At 40.9% G+C, this 20,201-nt stretch overlaps 1 protein-coding gene across 3 annotated transcripts; it reads right to left on the minus strand.

Annotated features, from left to right (window-relative positions):
- Positions 1 to 1,617: 1,617 nt before the first annotated feature.
- On the minus strand, positions 1,618 to 20,171 carry LOC108035571 (lysosome membrane protein 2). 3 transcript variants are annotated; one of them, XM_017111240.3, is made up of 8 exons: positions 19,853 to 20,171; positions 11,438 to 11,705; positions 5,187 to 5,278; positions 4,969 to 5,126; positions 3,718 to 3,859; positions 2,936 to 3,649; positions 2,528 to 2,653; positions 1,618 to 2,469 (listed from the first exon to the last, which is right to left on the minus strand). In XM_017111240.3, exons 2-8 carry the CDS (start codon positions 11,694 to 11,696, stop codon positions 2,086 to 2,088), a joined length of 1,875 nt encoding a protein of 624 aa, XP_016966729.1. In that variant the 5' UTR covers positions 11,697 to 11,705; positions 19,853 to 20,171; the 3' UTR covers positions 1,618 to 2,085. The 3 variants fall into 3 exon arrangements, with proteins under 3 accessions (XP_016966729.1, XP_016966731.1, XP_050742209.1); XM_017111242.3 differs by lacking the exon at positions 11,438 to 11,705; XM_050886252.1 differs by lacking the exons at positions 11,438 to 11,705; positions 19,853 to 20,171 and adding an exon at positions 5,806 to 5,962.
- Positions 20,172 to 20,201: the final 30 nt, after the last annotated feature.

Genomic DNA, 20,201 nt, shown 5'->3' on the forward strand with positions numbered 1-20,201 from the left:
TAAATTACCTTGGATTATTCACAAAAATTTAAAAAAATTATATCCCAATTTTAAAATAACATTAAATTTTTTTTAAGCAAGCTTATATCTTAAAATATAGTACTCTAAATTTTAAAAAATTCTTAAGGAATCAGAGCCAAGTACATTAATTTTTAAAAATTTATTAAGGAATCTTTCAAATCTCTAGAGATTTGAAATTAACCCAAATCAACCGAAATTTTGATAGTCTGCTTTTGGGGATTTTTCCAGAGCATCCCAAACTTCGACTTGCCCTTGGCTGACCAACTTTGATTGTTTTTATTTACTTGAGCCATTTCTTTTGCCATCTTTTTGCCGCCTGCAACATATGGCCAGGATTTTTCCAATAGTACTCACGCATTTTCCAGGCCAGCCAACCCCCAGAAGGAAACCCACCCCAGGAACCAAATGGCAATGAAGATCTCGGGTATTGCGCTGTGGATTTTGATGTGCCAATTGTTTTTATTCGATTTTATGGCGGGCCATAAACGAATTTTTAACTTTTGTTGTCCTTGAGGTTTGGCGGCCATTTCATTGGGAATATTGGAGGATTTGGGAGGGGGCATCTCCATAAGGGTGGCTATGTGTGGCTTACATTTATGGCGCTTTTGGCAGCACATGTTGCCGGCGAATATTAGTTTATCACTCGCCATTTTATGGATTTCGAAGTGGCTGAGGCAAATTAGAGGAGCATAACAACTTTTTCATGGTCTATTCGTGGATATTGTGGATCTGTGCTATAGATCTGGCCACGCCCTTTGCCACAGCATTTCGTTACAATAGTCCCAGGGCAAGAATCGGAGAAAAACACAAAAACCCCCTTTCCATTCACAAAAGCGGGGCGGAATGAATTGTGCCTTTAAGGTTTTCGTTTAAGTGAAATGTCAGCAGCAGAAATTGAATCGAAAATTGTAAAATTGGTTTTGTATAAACATTTTTGCCAAATGAAATGAAAACGCTTTTCTTACGACTTGTGCCGCTTGCCTCCTGCCTGCCATGAAATTTCATTCTTTTGATTCGTTTTTCGCTCTTCCGTTTTCCTCGTTTTCCCCGGGACTTCAGTGCAAACATTGCAAAACATCATATTTCTTGTGCCTGTTTTTTATTTCCGAAACAAAAGCCCAGCCAAGTGGTCTAAACTAGCCACCCCCTACGCCCCATTTTCCTCCAGAACTTGTGTATAATTTATTGCTCATAAGACCCGTGTGCGTGTGGGTATTTTTCTATTTTTCTAGGGGAAATGCGGAAAATGACTGGCTGTGTGTGGAATTGTGGAGACGTCAAAAGTGCGTCAATCAACAAAAACTTCAAGGGAACGAAAGGCAGTTCCCTTGCTTATGTTCTAGTGCATTTTTCCCGAGTCCTGAGTTTTTTATGTACTTTGATTTATAAGAGTCGGGAATTGTTCTCGGAGCTGCCAAAGCTCGGAGATAGAGAATCTGCTGTTAACAAGCAGATTTATGCTCACAGCTTGGATTTATGGAGTCTAATGATATATTTAAGAAATTTGAGAACACAAGTGAACAGGGAGTTTGATTTTAAACAAACTCTTAAGAAGTCCAAAAATCTTTTAAAAATCCCAGATAAAGAATCTCCAGATAAAATTCTCAAAATTTACATTTATATTACAAAATTTCGTACATCCTCAGCCTAAACATTATTTAACAAATACATAAAGTATATCTTACGCCTACGACTATCTAAGAGTTACGGCTAACGAAACTAGAAATGAGTGCTTGCATTCTTCACATTGTAATCATTGACTAGTGAATTATTTGTAGCATTCCTGTGACAAAAATGTGTACAAATTCATACGTCTATCTACAAGATACAAATTACTAGCAAACCCGTTTTGGCGTTGGTAGCAGCAAGATGATTGAAAGTGATTGATTGCCTTCGATGTGGAAACTGAGTAATGATAATGCTTATGCAGTGGCAAGAACGTCAGGTATATGCCACGATTTTGGCCAGAAAGAAACTAGGATTAAATACTCTCAGGCACACACACACAGATTCTCACAGATTCATGCCTTAAGGATCTAGGGTTCTATATCTATATGTCCGCAACTAAGACTCCTGACTGATTCCCGCACTGAGGCTGCCATCGATAATGGGCTCCGAGTCCTCCTCCCGGTTTCCCTCGCCCAAACAGGTGGCCATGGGTCCATGCCTCAGCAGGGAGTAGCTGTCCCGATGATGGATGAGTAACCTGTGCTGCTGATGGGCTATGAAATCGCTGCCCCGCCTCAAGGACCTCCTGCCCATCTCGAGGATCTCCAGCGTGGGATCCCGGGCGAAAACCACGTTCTGATAGGCTCGCACAAAGCTGAAGATGATGGCAAAGGCTCCGCCCAGGATCATCAGATAGGATCCTATGGGCACGGCACTTGGGGCTATTACAGTGCCCAAGTAAATCCATCGCTTGATGGCGGGCGTTAGCTCAGAGATGCCCTAAAAAGCACGGCTATTAGCACATTTTCTGGGTGTGTTCTGGAACTTGATAGCTCACCTCTTCCAGCCACATGACCGGAAAGACAAAGTCTCGAAAATCACGCACTGGATAGACGTCCTTGGCACGCGTCACCTTTAGATTCAGCTGAATCCGCACTTTACCCTCCAGCGGTACTCCAAGTTTCTGGAGAGAATCGAAAGCAAATTAGAATTACGGTGCGGAAAAACACAAGATACTTAAGCTCTTGACACTAGAATGTCACATATGAAGTACTTAGAAGACAACGAGTTCAAAGAACAATAAAATTTTTAAGCCTTCAATCGAAATCTGTACATTTTGTAAAGCAAATCTTAAATAATCTAGTCAGAATTTATAAACTTAAAAATAAATTTCAGCAAAGACATGATAGAGCTTTAATGTTGTATAATTTAAGTTTATTATAAGATATGTGATCCCAAAGCTCACCGGTTGTATTTTGAAGTACGTTTCATGCTTCTCACGTTCTGGTTTCAGGCCCTCCACAGAATTGAGAAGATCCGGATGGGATTCAAAGAAATGCGGATTGGATATGTAAACGGGGGCGCCATATTGACAGGGACTGATGTTTTGGAGCCCCTGTATGGGCTCATAGTCGCTTGAGTCGTAGCACTTGTTCTCGGGATTGTGGGCGGAATCGCCGTACGAATTATTGGGCAGCCTGAACAGATCCGCCGCTATGCCATCCTTTTCCAGGCTCTCCACATACTTCAGCGGGATAATCCGGCAGAGATCCTTGTCGTAGATGTGGACCATCTCGGATTTGGTGAGTTCCCGCGGCGGAAAGAAGGATCCCTCGGATCCAGCTATACTTGTGCACGGTGGCTCACTCCAGTGCGGCAGATGATCCATGCCATTCAGCTGGTCTATGTAGCCAAACTGGTCCATGCTATCCATGCCCGTCCTGACGGAGGACACCTCCGTGAGGGTGCCGTTGCGACCCAGGAGCAGGCCCATTCTCTCCATGGGCCGCATGTGCTTCGGGTAGAACCTGTGGGCCAGGCTCACCAGGGCATCGTCGTAGCCGAAGGCCAGCTGCTCGGCAGTGACATTGATGAAGGGCTTGAACTGGGCAGCCGTTACCACCACGGATATGGTTTTCGACAGCAGATATCCGAGCTTAGGACTGAGGCTGGTGAGGGTCTATTAATAGGGGAAGTTTATAGAGTAGTTAGTACGTTTCTATATATTTAGAGCCTAAAAATCCCTACCAGCAGCGGGATGTTGGGCGTGGTGATGGGCGTGTCCTTATCAATACTCAGTTCAGGAACAAATTGCAGTATCTTCTTATGCTGATATGACACGGTGTAGTTATTCTCGTGAAACTTGACATTCACCTTCTGCATGTCTTCCCTGAAAAGAGCGGAGAAAGGGGCAAATAATATCTTATCATTGATCGGCACGTGCTGCGGACTCGGTTTCGTGGTCCAAAGTCAGGGGCGTCCAACACAAAAAGCCAAAGCAATTGAATGTCAAGTTCAGTTTCGAGCCAGAGAAAACAGGGAAAAAACCGAAACAAAACAAGTTGAAGCCAACATAAAAAGTAACAGCGGATGACGGGCACTTTGGGCCTCGATTTGTCATTATGGTTACATTTTTAGCATCTCATCACCATCCGAGATTCCGCGTACACTCGCAGAGTAATCGCTGGCCTAGCGCTGTAATGATTGATTACTTTGAACCGAACCCTCTCAGGTTATCCTTCATTTAAACGGGTTCACCATAGACTAAATATAAAAGCCTATTATTAAGCAGTGCATTGCGTTTGCACGAGCTCTAGATGTTGTAATCTCGATCGACGGAAACTCGCCTTCAAGAGCTGCGAGCTCACGGTTTAATTGGCCAACTAATTGCACGACGGCTCACGGCTGTTGGCCAGCCTGATTGGGTGTTAAAATCCGAAGAGATAATTCGATTGTTTGCTTAGTTTAATCTGATTGTGATAAGTGATTAATGGGAAAATATTAGGAGGTTTAGTTAAATCCATACAAGCAAAGGTGTATTACACATCAAAGATTGCCTCCCACTCAAACCTGAATCCAAATTCCTAATAAAGATACTAAGAACGCTAAATGTACTACTTTTTCGTGGTCTAAACTGTAATTATCTGTCTATGAATTTCTACTTCACTGAAAATAAGCCAGATATCACTTCCTACGCCACTAATTAACCCTCCTAGAAGTTCAATAAGTTAACCATTGACCGTTGCCGTAGCTTATGTTTTTCAGCCACTTGAATTGCTTTAGCCACTTGCGGTTCTAATTACAGGTATTAAGCCATCAACTTCCCAGCAAACCATGACCAATTGGAGTGCTGTGCCAAAGCCACCGTGGAAATTTATCTATGCCCATGTTTATGCCCAAAGGTTTTCCACAGCCCCGGCGTTTGGAAAAGCCGTAACGAATTTTTCAATTGCCCAGATTTATGGCCAAAAAAATATTTCAACTAACGCCAAGGCTTACCTGTAGACAAAAGGACCCACTTCCTGCAAATGGGGCTTCTCACCCCGCAGGAAACCATCTGGATTGGTCACATTGTAGATGTAGAGCTTGGTCAGTCGGATGACGCCAGGCCTTTGCCAATAGTGATAGCTCAATGTATCGTTCCACAGCCTTAAGTTCTGCGGGGGAAAACATGTTATTTTATAAGGAGCATACCCTCATTTGAGCGAACCACCCACCTTTAGTATGAAATAGTCCAGCCAAGGCATGGAAGATAAAATAATGCCTAAGGTTAAAGTAATTATTCCAATAATTATCACAGCTAGTCTATCTGGAAGTTGAAGAAAAGGTAAATAAATTAATATTTTAATACAGCATCTATTTTCAAAATAAATAAGATATTATTACTTAACACTTGGGGTATAATATTAGAAAGCAAAGCAAAATGTTTGAATCATAAGATTGTTCAACACCAGTTTGTGGCCTGAATTATTGCGAAAATTACCCCCTGAAAGGCAGCCTTTCATGTTCCTTTAATGCCTGCTTTTTGAATGCAATTTCGTAAGGTAAATAAAATAAAATTGTTTGCGAACTTCACGCTGCAACTTCACGGATGTCACACACAATTACAATGGTCAACACCTCGGGTTGCCATCGCGCGGGCATTCAATCGCGATCTTGGCCGACTTATATGTATGACAGCTGCCAAAAGTTACGACCCTCTGTTATCACTAATTGAAACTTAATCGCGGGCGATGCAATGCTAATTGGCCCGTGCACTTAGCCTCTGGATATCTGGGCACTGGACACCCGCAGCATCGAAATCAAAATCAAAATCAACATCAACATCCACATCACCTTGCTGGCACTTTGGGGCGGTGGGCGTGGCCAGCAGCATTTCGGTTGACGAATCCGAATCCGCTGATGATTATGACAACGACGACGATGATGATGATGGGCGTACAATGCCAACGGGTTCTGAACACTTTTTCACGCGTTTTTCGGTGCACTTGTGGCGATCAGTCAACGAACTACAAGCCGATCGCCACGCCGCTTCGATCGAGAGAAACGTTTCGCTATCAAGTTTCGCCAAAATGCCGCCGCCCCGAAAAAGTGCAAGGTGAAGCGTTTTGAAACAACATAAATTTCAATTTTATTTTTTATTTATTATCTTATAAAGCGCATTACGGCGCTGCTTCGATTTTTGCAGGTCACTAAGTCAAAAGCGGCGACGTCAGCGATAAGCTCGAAAAAAAGCAAAGAGGGAAGTCAACAGGGAAGGCAATGAACTGGGAAAAACGAATCTTGAAATGCCCTATACTGAATGCAGATGATATGGGAAATGACTAGGATTATGTGGTACATGCATTTATAACGAATTATTATGTAACTAATGAATAATATCTTAAAGTAACCCAAAATTATTTGCGACTTTAAGAACCTTTGATATGTTCTAGAGATATTTTTATGTATGATACATTTTTGTATAATCGAAATACGCAGATTTTGATATTATTTAATACCCAACTTAAAGACCTATCCTACTGTAAGGGCAATTTAAAGATACAGTCTGAGGGCCATAAATCAGCTTGGAATTCACTAAACCCCCATGGAAACTGGGCGCGATAATTGCTGTCAAAATACAGCCGGATTATGTGAGTATGTGCATTGTATCATTTTTTGCCTGGCAAAGTTCAGGCGGCTTCTTTTCTACGTGTTCCACTGACCCTGAAGAGCCCGGCGACCATAAACTATGGGCCAGAGAAAGTTACGCAAAAGCCAGGAGAGTGAAGAAAAGGCACGAAAAAAGTCCAAAAAGCGACAACAAGTGTCATAAAACGAGGCACATAACATTTTTGGGAGCCCAAGGTCAAGGGAAGACAGCGGCTCAACGGAAGGCTTTATTCGCTGGCTCAGTTTCCCTAAGCTCTAGAGTTACTGCAATCGAACGGCGATTGCAAATCGGGTTTCAGGCCGAGATCGGGGGTACAGTACACCTATCCATATAGCCATACGGCCATACAGCCGTAGCGATATGGTCACTAAACATTTGGCACACAATTGATACGTCAGCAACCGATGACTGACGACCGTTGACAATTATGCTGATCCCAGAGTAAAATACCTACTTACTTCCATGCTGCTGTTTTGCGCTATGTTTTCGATGGTTTTTGTGATATTTTCCCTTACCTGTTTATACGGGCACAAAAGGGTGCAGTTACAACAGAGGCAGAGGCGGTGTAAACAGGGTAATGTGAGTATAGAACAAATAAGCAAAATTCAAATAAATAAATAAAGCTTGACAAAGTTGTTTAAATTCTCAAGAAAGAGTGCCGTGTAAAAAACTACATTTACTAAATGTTTGTTTTCAATTGTGGAATAAATAAAGTGGCAGTAAACTTTACATTTAAAATTACAAAAAAATTATATTGATTAGAAATTATTCTAAAAATATGTAGCAGTACGTTTTTTTGATAGAAGTGATAATTATAGAAATTATACAGGTGTGCCTCGGATAACTGAAATTCAAAATCTCGTATAATATTAAGATTTAAATCTGAAAGGTTGATTTCTCATACACTAGTTCCTATTTTCTTAGTATATTTAAAAATATTTTTTTAGCATAAGAACCCATCCCCTTTGATGAGCCCCTGCCCCATTTGGATTCGGCCGCTGGTGTCATATGCTTGTTTCTTTTGCAAATTACAGCCGAGCACGCGATGCTCATATTTCCGAGCTTCTAGACTCGACAGCTATCCAAAAACCACGCACAGAGATTAACAAACCAAAAAAAAATGAGTTAAGAGCCCAATCAACGAGAAGCGAGAAAACCTTTAGAGCACTGCAATTGCCATAGACTTTGAAACTGCTTAAATGAAACAATTTAAATTGTCGGTAATATTAGCTGCGAGGGTTTAAGTGAAACATTTGCTGTTCGCTGGGAGGTCTGTCCAACCTGGTTTTCCGTTTCTGCCGAAGCTTGGCCCCAAAACTAAAAACGAAAAAGAATAAACGCAAGTTTCCCAATTGCCTGTTAAAATTAACGCTCACAATTACCGGCCGTAAAGCTGCAGCTGCTTCGCGGCTCTTGGCCAACGAAAAAAAAAGCGGCGTCTGAAAGGCAACAAAGCGTGCTGGCCATATACCATTTCAATAGACAGTTTCTAGTGCCCGGTAGACAATACTGTACAGTACACCGTATCCATTAACAATAGAGCCGGGCATTTGCAGTTGGCCGAGACAATCGAGAGCCGAGATTTCGCCCAAGAACGTGCCGCTGTAATAATAATCATCCAAGCCATGATCCGGCTGCCCCTACCCATGTTGTTTACTTTTGTTTAAGCAAATAATAAAGGCAATTCCTGGCGGTCCCAGATCACTTCCTCGTACGCCTTACAATTTGCATCAGGCGAGAGCAAATCTGGCATACTACTCTTTCGTTACTTGCGATCCCTCAGTGGTCCGGCCCAATTAGCCGAAACAAAGGGCCCTGGCTATGGGCATGTCCCACGAGGGGAAAACCAGTTTCTGGCCGCCGGGACGTGCCTTCGCGGCAGATTTGCATTTAAGTTATCGCATTTCGGGCCTTAATTAAAGCGTTTACAACTGATTCTCGCCGGGGATAAGGACCCGCAGTAAGGGTATGTGCCTAAGGAGAAGCGCCGGCCGAAGGTTAGGAACTGGATCTGGAAAGTTTGCCCCGAGATGAAAGGAAATCCTGGGGAGAAACCCACAATGGAAAGCAAACCGGCAGCATTACTCGGTTGAGTCAGCCAAGATCGAAACGGAATGTTATTGATGACCCCATTTAGATTTATTTGGCGAGATTGGAAATTTTTGTAAGTTCCTCTTAATAGCTTGTGCTGTTAAGTTGTGATGTCATTAATTAATTGGGCTTCCTGGTGTGGAGAGTTCTGTGGGCCCATTAATATAGAGTCCTTCTTAACTTCCTGGTTTTTTAGTGTTTATACTCTTATGTTCGACTTGTTAATTTTTTAGCATATTTATTTTTAAATACTTGTTCCTGTTTTGACAGTTTCTTGCATTTCTTTCTTAATAATTTGGAATTAACATATTTCCAAAATGAAAAGACTAAAAATGCTTGTTAAATATTTGAGCGTTACCCAGACATATTATTTATTTTGACTTCTGGCTGGCTGAATTCTGTGTCAATAGCTTGAAAATTCCTCCGCAGAGTAACCAAAGCAGCGGCACGATCTTGGCCAGGCCTTAATGCCAGCATCTGGTTATATAATCGCAAAGCACACTCGCAGACGTGAGTTGTTTTTGCGTTGCCAAAGAGTGCGCTGCAGTGGGGAACTCTTCTTCTTCGGCTGCGCTGAGCTGAGCCACTTGAGCCACTGCGACGACGGCAAACGCGCCTGTTTCTGTTTGAGCCGGCCAAACAAATGGCCAAAATGCCTCCCACCCCGCCCCTAGAGCCCGTACCTTGGACATAGAATTGGTCAAAAGCAGCCCGAATGTGTTAATTCATGCCCCCTCTCTCGAGTCGCCTCGGCATCCACGGCGGCTACTTGATTTCCACTCACTGTCGCTATCACTGGCCCCTTGAATCCAATGAATCCACTCGGAACCCACTCGTTCACTCTTTTTCGGCACTCATTCACCGTTTTGCAGCTTCAGTTGCACAGGAAAAAATAGATTTAAATATGATAGTGATGATAGAATAATGTCAAATATTTTACATTTATTTTAGAGCATGAATACAAGTTATTTAAGCAAAGAAAAAGTTATAAATAAAACACTTCTAAGCTACAATTAAATAGAAAAACATTTAAAATTCATAATTAGTTAATTTTTATCGCGTTTCAAAGTTCTTTCTAAAAATTCCTAAATGCCTAACTTAGTGTTCAAGAAAATCCTTCTATCTATTGTTAATTGTTATACCAAGTACAATTTTTTCGTGTGGCCATTTCGACCCCCGTCTCCCCACCTAAACTCGTCTATTGATTTGGCAACATTTTCATATTTGCTTTGAATGAGCTCGTGGCTATTCGCTGCTATTGGTCTTCGCAAGTCCGAGTAGTCGGCGGCTAATAGTGGCTAGTATAGCTGGCCGCAGAGTTTTCAATTGCGAATTTTGTGCTTTTAATGCAGCTTGTTGTTTGCCTGCTGCTGTTTGCTATGCTCAGGCCCGAGCACTGCAGTAGAATTGCCCAAGCACAGTGGTGAAAAAGCCAAGAGAGATCAGCTGAGGCTTCCTCGATAAAAGAAGCTATTTAAGTAACGTGGAAGATGAACTCAAAGTACTGCCAGCAATTAAGACTCGAATCTGTTGGCCTTAAATCTCAAGCATAAAACTGAGATAAATCCTCTGCAGTGATCACGTCCCACAGAAGTACCCATAATTGCCCCTGGCCACAAACAGCATCCCCTAGAAGTCCAATAGCAAGGCACTTCGGCCAACATGGCAATAAAGGCAGGCCAATTGTCAAGTGCAAAGCGCTTAAAGTATAATTCTATACAAGCGACAATCGAAACAGTCGAAAATGCCTCGAAAGCGATGTGAAACCGAAACCAGAAAATACAGAAAAACGTAAACAAACTGGAGCCTGGGCGCAGTTTAAGCCAAGTTCAGTTAGCTGTCCGTCCCTCTCTGGCGAATGTTCTTGGCCATGGCTACCAGCTGTATTAGTATTAGCCAGCTTTTGCTGCCTGTTTGCACACTTGGCTGCCTTCGACCAACTTGGCTTGGCTCGCTCGGCGTATACGCAATGTCGGCCATTGCAAAGAACGCTACTCGCCGCAGCTTGAATGCGAATTCGAGTTCGTGTCTGTGTGTTTCCTTGATTTACATCTGCGCTTAGTTGGCTGCCTAGTCTAGCTGCTTTCAACTTTAAATTGTTTTGTATTTTTTTTTTCGCATTTTCGGCTATTTTTTGCTATGGCCGCTTGGTTTTTCCTTTCGGCCAAAATACACGTTTTTCAATCATTCGATTGCAGTTCTTGGATGACCAGTTTTGAAAAACAACATTTTGCGGTATTTTATCCAGCTTCGCTCTCAGCCAGCCTAACAAGCCTCTGGCCAATTTGGCAGTTGATATTGACTTTTAGTTGGCTAATTGAGCATTTAATCACATTTTTCCTTAATTCAATTTTCTTGTTGATTGTCAAAGACGATAGGAACTTGAGTGGCTGTCAGTCAAGGCATTTCCTTTAATGGAAAAGTTGGACAAAACTGTACTGTTACTTACTATTTTGGATAATAACTTAACTATATATATTTGGTAAGTACAAAAAATTCTGAATTATTCCAAAAGACTTCTTCTCATGTTTCCTACATTTTCCATTAACCCCATGGATATTTTACTTCATCCGTAAATCAATCTACTAATTGTTTTTCACCGCTCTAGCTTTCGAATCCGTGTAGTCAAAACATCATTATCCGCTATTCATTAGATATAGAACAGCAATATGCCACTCGAGTGACTGGCACATTTTGCCGTATAATTAAGTTGGCTGTACTTACTATTGCTAATCCTAACTCCATTTGATATCAGCATGGAGAGTGGCGTCCCCCTGTGTGTCACATGGGGGCGTGACCTCCGCCCCTGTGATGGCTGTGCTTGTTGCTGCTGCTGGGGATGTTGCTGCTGCGATTGCTGTTGCTGCTGTAGATGTTGCTGCTGCTGCTGCTGCTGCCGTCGACCACGCCCACAGGTGGCCCAGTCAAGGAGGTGATCTCTAGCGGTGCGTCCATATCGCAGGTAATGCTTTTCCAAGCCCATAATTCAAGTCTATCGGAGATAGTGGCAATAAAAGCGGTTGAGGTGGATTAGTTCAGCGGCGAGTGGGGGACAACAACATATTTATGGAAAGCAATTAAAAATGTAATTAGCCTGCTGCTGCTGCTTCGGTCAAGCACTTCCTGGGGTCAATTTTCGCAAAAGCTGGCGACGCTGGACAGCCTGAGATGCTGGAGAATTTCTAGAATCTCGCACACAGCCTTGGCTTACTGCTCCTCCGAAAAGATTCGGCTGCGATTAGCTGCATTTTTCAAGCGGACCTAGTCGAAACCGCAATGAATCGTGCCATAAATTCAGTTTCAACAGTATAATAATACATGTTTTTATTAGCCCGGTGGCTGATAAATGCTCCATGGCGTAAATACATTTGTCACTCGGTACGTGAGTGCCGGGGAACCCTCTCCGCTGGCAGGTCGTTACCTTAAGCCACAGACAATATGCTAATTGGCCACCAACCAGCGGCTACCGGCCACCGGCCACCGGCACAGTTTCATTTGCTTACTAATTGAAAATGCAGCAAGTAAAATGGAATTTATTGGGGGGATCCAGGAAAAACGTGAAGACCTCAGTGCTTTAATCAGGCAAAGCGGAATCAAGCTCATTTCAGTGCACGTGAGCAAGTATTAAAATCAGATCATATTTTATTTTAGTAAAATGTATTTCGTTTATATTATGGCTAGGTTTATCGTTTCCCAAATTTTCCATAAGCATTTGATAAATTGCTTCATGCTGGAATTATTCCAATAATTGCTTTTATGTGTCTTGTTAATCCCTTGTAATTATTTTTTCATTAGAAATATGCAAATAAATGCCAATAAATAAAATATTGAAATGGAAATAATGCGAGAAGTCTGGAAAACTGAAAGCGGAATTGAACTAACGTCAGTAATCAGTGAAACTTAAGTTTTATATGGGGCAAAAGCAGAAAAAAGAAAATTTGCATGCAAAGTTCAAAAACCAAAACAAATGACTGAGGCAACGAACTTTGCTTGTCTGGACTTATGCTTAAATTGGACTCTCTATTTTTTGTCGCTCCGCGTGTGAGCTCATAGCCCATTTGGTCATTTGCCAAGATTTTCATTTAAGCCGCATCTCAAGTGAGGGCAAATTATATTTAATTGACTTCTGACATAACTGAAATGTTAGTTAAACAGCTGTCACAATTGAGCGATTTTGGTTTATGAACAAAGTTGTGTAAAGTTGGATACAAAACAGAAATACTAAAAAAAAACCTAAAAAATATTTAAGCCCAATTAATGACATTTATATTTTTTACTTTGTTTTGCTTCTTGTTTTTTGGCGTATCTCTTTTAATTGCAGCCAGATTGTAAACAGCTTTGGGCCAGCAGACGCTGCCTTAATTTCTGGCATTTTGCCAGGGCAAATACGTAGCTGTGCGCTTAATGAGCATAAAATAATTAAGGCCGCATTTAATTTGCCAACTTCCCAAGGGTATTTCCAAAGGGAAAGGATGCGGAAACATGGCGGCTGGTTCTGGTTCTGGTTCTGGATAACGACTTCATTCGCAGTTGAGCTGCATTTATCATTCGCCAGTCGGAAATGGCTATTATTTATCATCTTGCACAGCGACACTCCTCCATCGCCATTAACCCCTTGTTGCACACTCTTTGGCCACAGTTCACGCCTCAACAGCCCGAGCCAATCCATTAAGAAGTCCCCCAGAAAATAAAGTGGTAAAATTCGAGGAGAGAAAAAACACGTTTTATTTTACCATTTTGTGCTTATTGTGCTTATTGGCTTATTGGCCACGGCGTGGTCAACTGGCTTCTTTGGCATAAGCAGCATTATGTAATCCGAAAATGAGACGCCGGGACTCTGAACTGGACTGGATTGGCTTGGCTAGAAAATCATTAAAAAATAGCACAAGCATTTGCGTAAAGAAATTTCAAAATGCCAAATGCGAAATTTGATTGACCTAAATACGGTTTTATAATAGCCATATATCCCCAGTCCAGAGGTGTATATATGGCAACTGGCTGGATGTGTTGCAACTGCCACATGCCACTGGCCCGCACTGGAGCACCATGTCCAGCGGAGCTTTCTAACAGCTGACGACGACGATACCCAACCCGACTCCACGGCTGTATATCCAAGTATCTATGTATCTGCAGTCGCAGTCTCTCAGCCTCACTTTCGATTGCAGTCGTAGCCGCAGTCGCAAGGCAGCAAAAGCGGTGGCAGAAGTAGGTTGCCTGGCCAGCAGGCCACTAAACCACACTCAGCGTTCGTTGGCATTTGCCGAAAATCTACCTTCCCGCTTGCACCTGCTGCATGTTGCTGCCGCTCATGTTGCTGCTGTACATGTTGCTGCTGCTGCTGTTGCTGTTGCTCGCGTGCATTTCTAAGTGTGAGTCAAGAGCTGCGCCTTCTGAGGGTATTGTGATAAACTCACTGGGAGGATATCGATTTGGGAAAACCCACATTTAGCGCTGGCTTTGTGAACTTTAAATGGGTTACAACATTAAGCAAACATTGGCATTTGGCGCTGTGCTTCTGGCTTAAGCAGGTGGTTTTTCCCTTTGTCAAGGAATATTTTAATTAGTTTTGTTGTAATCTTTTTTCTCAAACTTATTTGTTTTATGATAGCTCACTGCATAATTATGAAATTATTTTATAACCAGTCAAGTAGCGGAAGTGATTATTTAATCTATTTAGAAATTTTAAAATTGTATTGTTATTATTTTATAGTCATATCAGAAAATATACATTTTACTATTAAATTTATATATTTAATTTAAATATTTTGTAGAAAGACTACTTAATATTTTTTTTATATTTTTCTTAGTTCATTTTCAACAGTTTTTTAAGATATATTTCCAAGAAGAGTATTTAATGATATTTCTACATTTTCCCAGTATTTCTCTAGTCCTCTGTGAGCTCTGTTTGCCTCCCTCACATATTACCACATATCTTCCCCCGAAGTGCCGTCGAGTGTATCTCAAGTTCGCTGCTTTCCTTGCCTTGTTGCCTCTTGCCAAACAGTAGCCACCAGCTGAAGTGGCTCTGTCTCCGCCTGGCTGTCTCTTGTGGCTGCGATGTCTCTGGTTGCACTTGTTTGTTTTGGTTTCTTGGCAGTGCAGTCGCTGCTGATTTAATAATTTCACACAGCTTCGGTTTCAGGTTGCCGCGGACTTTTTGCTGAGTAGTGCGAAGGTCACGCGCCTCTTTTCTCTTTCCCGCACTCACAATCTACCATCCTCAGCTGCACCCAAATCCAGTTTTTTTTCGGCTGGAGTGCGATATTTCGGCCTGTTTTATGCATTTTTAATAAATTTCTGCTTAATTTTTGGCATCCAACGCTTTATTATTTTGTGGTCCTTATTATTTTTGTTTCTTTCTTTTTTTTGCGCTTTTATTACATATATAAAATATCAATTTTTTGGAATCACCAGCTGCAGCCCCAGCTTCCTTCCTTTTCCTCCTTTTGACCGCCGGGCACTTGAATGGCTTCATAAGCCATGGCCAAAAGGCTGCGCCCACAAAAAGGGCAAGCACTTGGACACAAGGGCCCGGCATTTCATAATTGGCATCGTTGGGAACGCGTTGATTGGCAAATTGTATGCAATTATTGAAACTGTGGGTTGCCTCTTTCTGTGCGAATCGATTTCGCATGCGAAAGGTTCGTTCATCTTTTCCGCTGTTGACATTGAGATAAACATAAAATCTTTACGGAAGTCTCCGTTCGAACTGGAAGTGCTCTCTCATTTAGCTCTAATTGCAGCTTACACATGGGGCAGGGCATTTATTTGGCCATGCCCCCAGCAGCAGCAGCACGGCGAAAAAAACTTGAAAGTGTTTCCAAAGCTTCAATTATTTCAATTAAATTTGGTGTAGGTACTTTTTGTAAGCATTTGTATAAGTTGATTGGTTTTTTTATAAGGTAATGAGATTTATAAAGAATACTTTCAATGTTCTAACTACTTCAGATAAAGTTATATTTTCAAGAGTTAAAAAATGTATCTTAACGTATATTTTTGTTTTAATTTTTAGCCTTTTCTTTCTGTGCGAGACTTTTCCGCTTGGTAGCGCCACACTTTCCTTGGTGGGGAGTCTACTCCCGCGTACCCTGAGTATATTATGCCATCGTTTTGTTCAGCCCAATTAAGATACAACGCATCGAGAGCGAAAGCGATGGGTATATTTACATGTGTACTCGCATAGCTCGTAGCTCACCTAGCCAGGCCAAGCGCAACAAATCATTCTATAAATGGTACAACAACAACAGCAGACACTGCAGCAGCGATGTAAACAATTTAAATGGCATTAAGTAATTCAACATTAACATTAAACTTCATGTTTAATAATTGTTGTTTTGGGAATTGAAAAAAGTGGAGCAAGTTTTGCATAGAAAATGAAAAGGCTGCAAGACAAACGAAAGACTTAGGCAACGAACTTGACCTTGGGGTTTGGTAGGAGTGAAAGTTAGGTTCTTGATAGATAAAATAAATTTGTGGTAAAATTAAAAAAAAATGTATAAAAATATAATTCATAATATAATAAGAGTGATTTTTAATTTTTTAGTTTATTGATTGAATTATTTACCTTTTTAATAAAATTAAAATTAATAAGTATTTATTTTTTTATTAAAATTATGATAAATAAATATTTTAAATAAATAAATTAAACAAAACAAATATTTTAAGACTTTTTTACTTTCCAATTAAAATTTGTTAAATTTATTTTTATTTGTTTATCTTTCTATTACATTTGTAGTTTCACAAATAACCCAAAAAACACTCAGAAAAGCCTACTTTTCAGTAGTTCGATAACTGCCTTTTCAATTGAGTTGCCCTAATTGAGCTCTCATCTTCAAAATCACTTGATTAGCTGCCTCGGCATTTGACACGCGTTCACCCAAACTCGAGATTGTTTTGCTACGAACGTCATGGAGTCCGGACGCAGTTGCAGTCCCCAGTTCCCAGCGAAGTCGCAGACTTGGCTTAAACCGTGGCCAATCACTGAAGCGTTGCCGGCCGCTCCATCAACAGCAAAAATTATTGGCAAACATTTTCCAATACTCGGCAGCAGCTGCGTCGAGTGTGGTAATTTATACGTACACTCACTCTCCCACTGTCTATTTTTGGGAACATTTTATGGGCCACATTGTTTTTTCGGCTCTTTTGGCGAAACGAAACCATTCGCGAAATGCTCCAATTACGCCCGAGAATTTCCATTAAATCAAAAAAGCCCTTTTCGAGCTGGCGTTTTAATGCGAGTCATGAATCAATTTCGCTGGTTTTGAGAAGGGTTCGATCGGGTTGTCATGGGGGAATAAAGAAAACAAGCCGGCAAGGTCGTGCGCGAGTGTGTGTGGGCCGGCAACTTCAATCCTGACCTAAGTCACCACAATGCCAAAGAGCTCCATGGGCTCTGTAGTTCGATTCGCTTGTCTCGCCTGCGGCCACAAAATTAGCGATTGATGGCTTTCTCGCACTTTAAGCCGCCAAATGGCAATTTGCCAATTTCTCGGCCTTATCAGGGGGGGGGCCAATCAGTTATGCAGCTATTAAAGAGCGTGGCCCGCTCATTATGTAAACCTATCTGCCAGATATTGTATGTTCGCGTTATTAGCAAGTGTGGCTGCCCCGGGCCACCGGCCAAATGAATCAGAAAATCCGTGGTAGTAGAAAAAAGATACTCACAACTTGTGTCAATATTTCAATTTAACGGTTAGGAAAACGGCAACGAACGCAACAAAAGCCGCCTTTTGTGTGACGTCTATTGCTCTTAGAGGTATTTCTCCTGCGCTTGCGGTTAATTTAAGACAACTTCTGTGTCCACTTTTGAGTCTGGCCAATTGGTGGGCGGACAACTGGATGGATTGGTGGGATGAGTGACTAGCTGGCTGGGCCAACTAAGTGCTGCAGAAGGTGTAGACAGCGCTGGGAATTCTGCCCAAATTGCTGTCTGCGGTTCGCCTGAAAGTGAAACTGATTGGGGCTAAGCGAAAAGGTGGCGTGATTAAATAGGGCTAAAAAGAGTTACAAGTCGAAGACTGGCATTCCTGCTTTAACTAGTACTTGTATGGTCTTAAAATTTAGTAGACCCTAAAAACATCTCATTATCCCATGAAACCGTTGCAATTTAATTGGGACAACTGGCTTTGAAAACAAGCTATAAATCAAAAAAAATATATTATTTGTGTAGCTTTATGAAAGCCATAATAGGGATTATGGATAGAAATTTAATGTTTGATGTTTGCTGATCAAAAAAAGAATAATTTATTGTTTTTTAATGGTTAAATGGGAATTTTTATTATAAGTTGGAAAAAGTATTAAGCTTTATCTTCCGAAACTTCTAGTAATGTCGTCACAAAAAAGGTTTGTTTCACCCCACTCCAGCGACCTTCAAAGTCGCCAGTTTAGCTGGCATTTTCAGTTATACGTCAAATCTTTTCGCTGACCCCTAAATTTCACACCATTTCACATAAAAATTTCTCAATTTTTATTGTTTTTATTTCCTTCAAGTGTTTGTATTCAGCATTTGCTGGGGTCATAAAAAGCACTATTTGGCAAGATCTGCGCAAATGGCATAGGAACTCGTAAAAAAGACGAATTTGTCAACGATCAATAGCGATATTTGACAGATAAACTAGAAAGCTCTACGCTGGGGCCCTCCAATTGTACTCCATTGAAAGGGAAGTTGACCTTGCCCTGGTTTCGCTTTCAATTTCAATTTCACCTTAACATTGACCTGAACTAGTCGTGTTTTTTGGGTCAAACTTGATCAGGGGTGGGGAAAACGCATCATTATATGGGGTTTTTCGGCTTTCGGTACGTGCATATTTGCGAAATCCCCCACCAGCTGAAATAAACCAAAAACAGATCGACAGACTCCAAAAATATGCATTTGGCCAAGAGACAAACACACGAGAAATGACCGCTCATAACCACATTGCCGTTATTTTGCATAACTTGCAAAATGTTTACACTTAATTGCAGTCCGCAAAAGCGAGCCAAACGGCAAAGAAACACAAAAAACCAACCAAACTGTTTATAAATTAAAGCAAACAACCCAAGAGTCGTTGGGCAAGGGCTCCCCTCAGTAGTCTAGATTTCTTCTTTTTGACATCTCATTGATAAGGCTGCCGACTGTCCGTCAGAATGTTTGCAATCAGCTTAATTGATTTGCTCTCGTCTGGCGAACGAAATGATATTTTTGACAGCTCCGTTAATGTTTATAATCCAATTTAATGCGCACATTGAACTGTATTTCGATTAAGAAGGTGCAGGGGCTTGCCTATTTGAATTTATATAAGTGCACGCCGCTGATCGAATTGATAAGGTATTAATTAAATTAATTAAAAAAGCGCAATAATTGATTATTGGGGAAATATATTTTGTTGACAGAATAATTAATTGAAAACCATTGAGCTGTACTATATTGATTTATGTTCTTGATATTGTTTAAGCTGCTCCTTATATTCATTTGAATTGAATTGAGTGTCTTTGACTTTGGGTTAATATTAAACTACATTTTGTTGTACAAAAGGTAAATTAATTCAGTTCGTGAAAATTTATATTGTAAAAATGTAGTAAAATTTGAATTAATTATTGGCAAAAGAATTAATCTAACTCTAACAAACAAAGAAATAAATTTTGCAGTCGCTTATTCTGGCTTAAAAAAATATATTTCTAATTTTTTGAATAATTCAATTAGCACTTGACATGCTTTTATTGAATTAAAGTCGATAAATAAATATAAAAAAATATTTAAAGTTGATGGTACTAAAAACGACTTTGTTTTAAAAGATTAACAACATTGAAAGCTAGATTTAGATTAAAATAAAAATATTAAAGTACTACAAGCTTGGATTCTTTATACAAATTTTGCTTATTTAATTTAATTAATTATAATTTGTTCACTTTTGAATTTTGAAGTCAAAGGCTTGCCATTTACCAGGCAAAATAAATTGCAGATCATTTATTCTTTGGCACTTAATGAAAACGTTACGGTGAAACCGCGAAACCTTTAACAGAAGCACATTAATAAAAATTCCGCACTTGACACGGTAAGTATAATTGATGCAACCACACTTAATAAATATTATTTTTCCCACACGGAATGTTGCACATACGCCCCCGAACCATAACTCATACGCCCCGTTCGACACTTACGTTTCGAAAACTCTCAGAGGCTGCACGGCTAATCCAAAGTTTGTCTTTTGCGGGGGGAATTCTCGATTGGTGCTTTTCTCTTGGGTCAGATGTAACCGCTGTGCATATTCACTGCCGCAAAACTAATTGATTTTGTGCCAATTGGAAGGTGTTTTTAGTTTAAGGGCTGATTTTTAAGAACTCATAGTCGCATTATCCTTCGCACAGACACTCGTCGAACTCTGTGGATCTCGTTAGCCGCATTTACTGACGATCGCGCCCGCTGGCGAGAGCATGTGTCGTTTTAAGTTGACGCGTCGGAATGAAAAACTCGCATGAATGGACCGTCGTCTGGGCAAGACGTTTTTGT

Source organism: Drosophila biarmipes, chromosome 3L (genome assembly GCF_025231255.1).
Source record: "Drosophila biarmipes strain raj3 chromosome 3L, RU_DBia_V1.1, whole genome shotgun sequence".
Lineage (NCBI taxonomy): Eukaryota > Metazoa > Arthropoda > Insecta > Diptera > Drosophilidae > Drosophila > Drosophila biarmipes.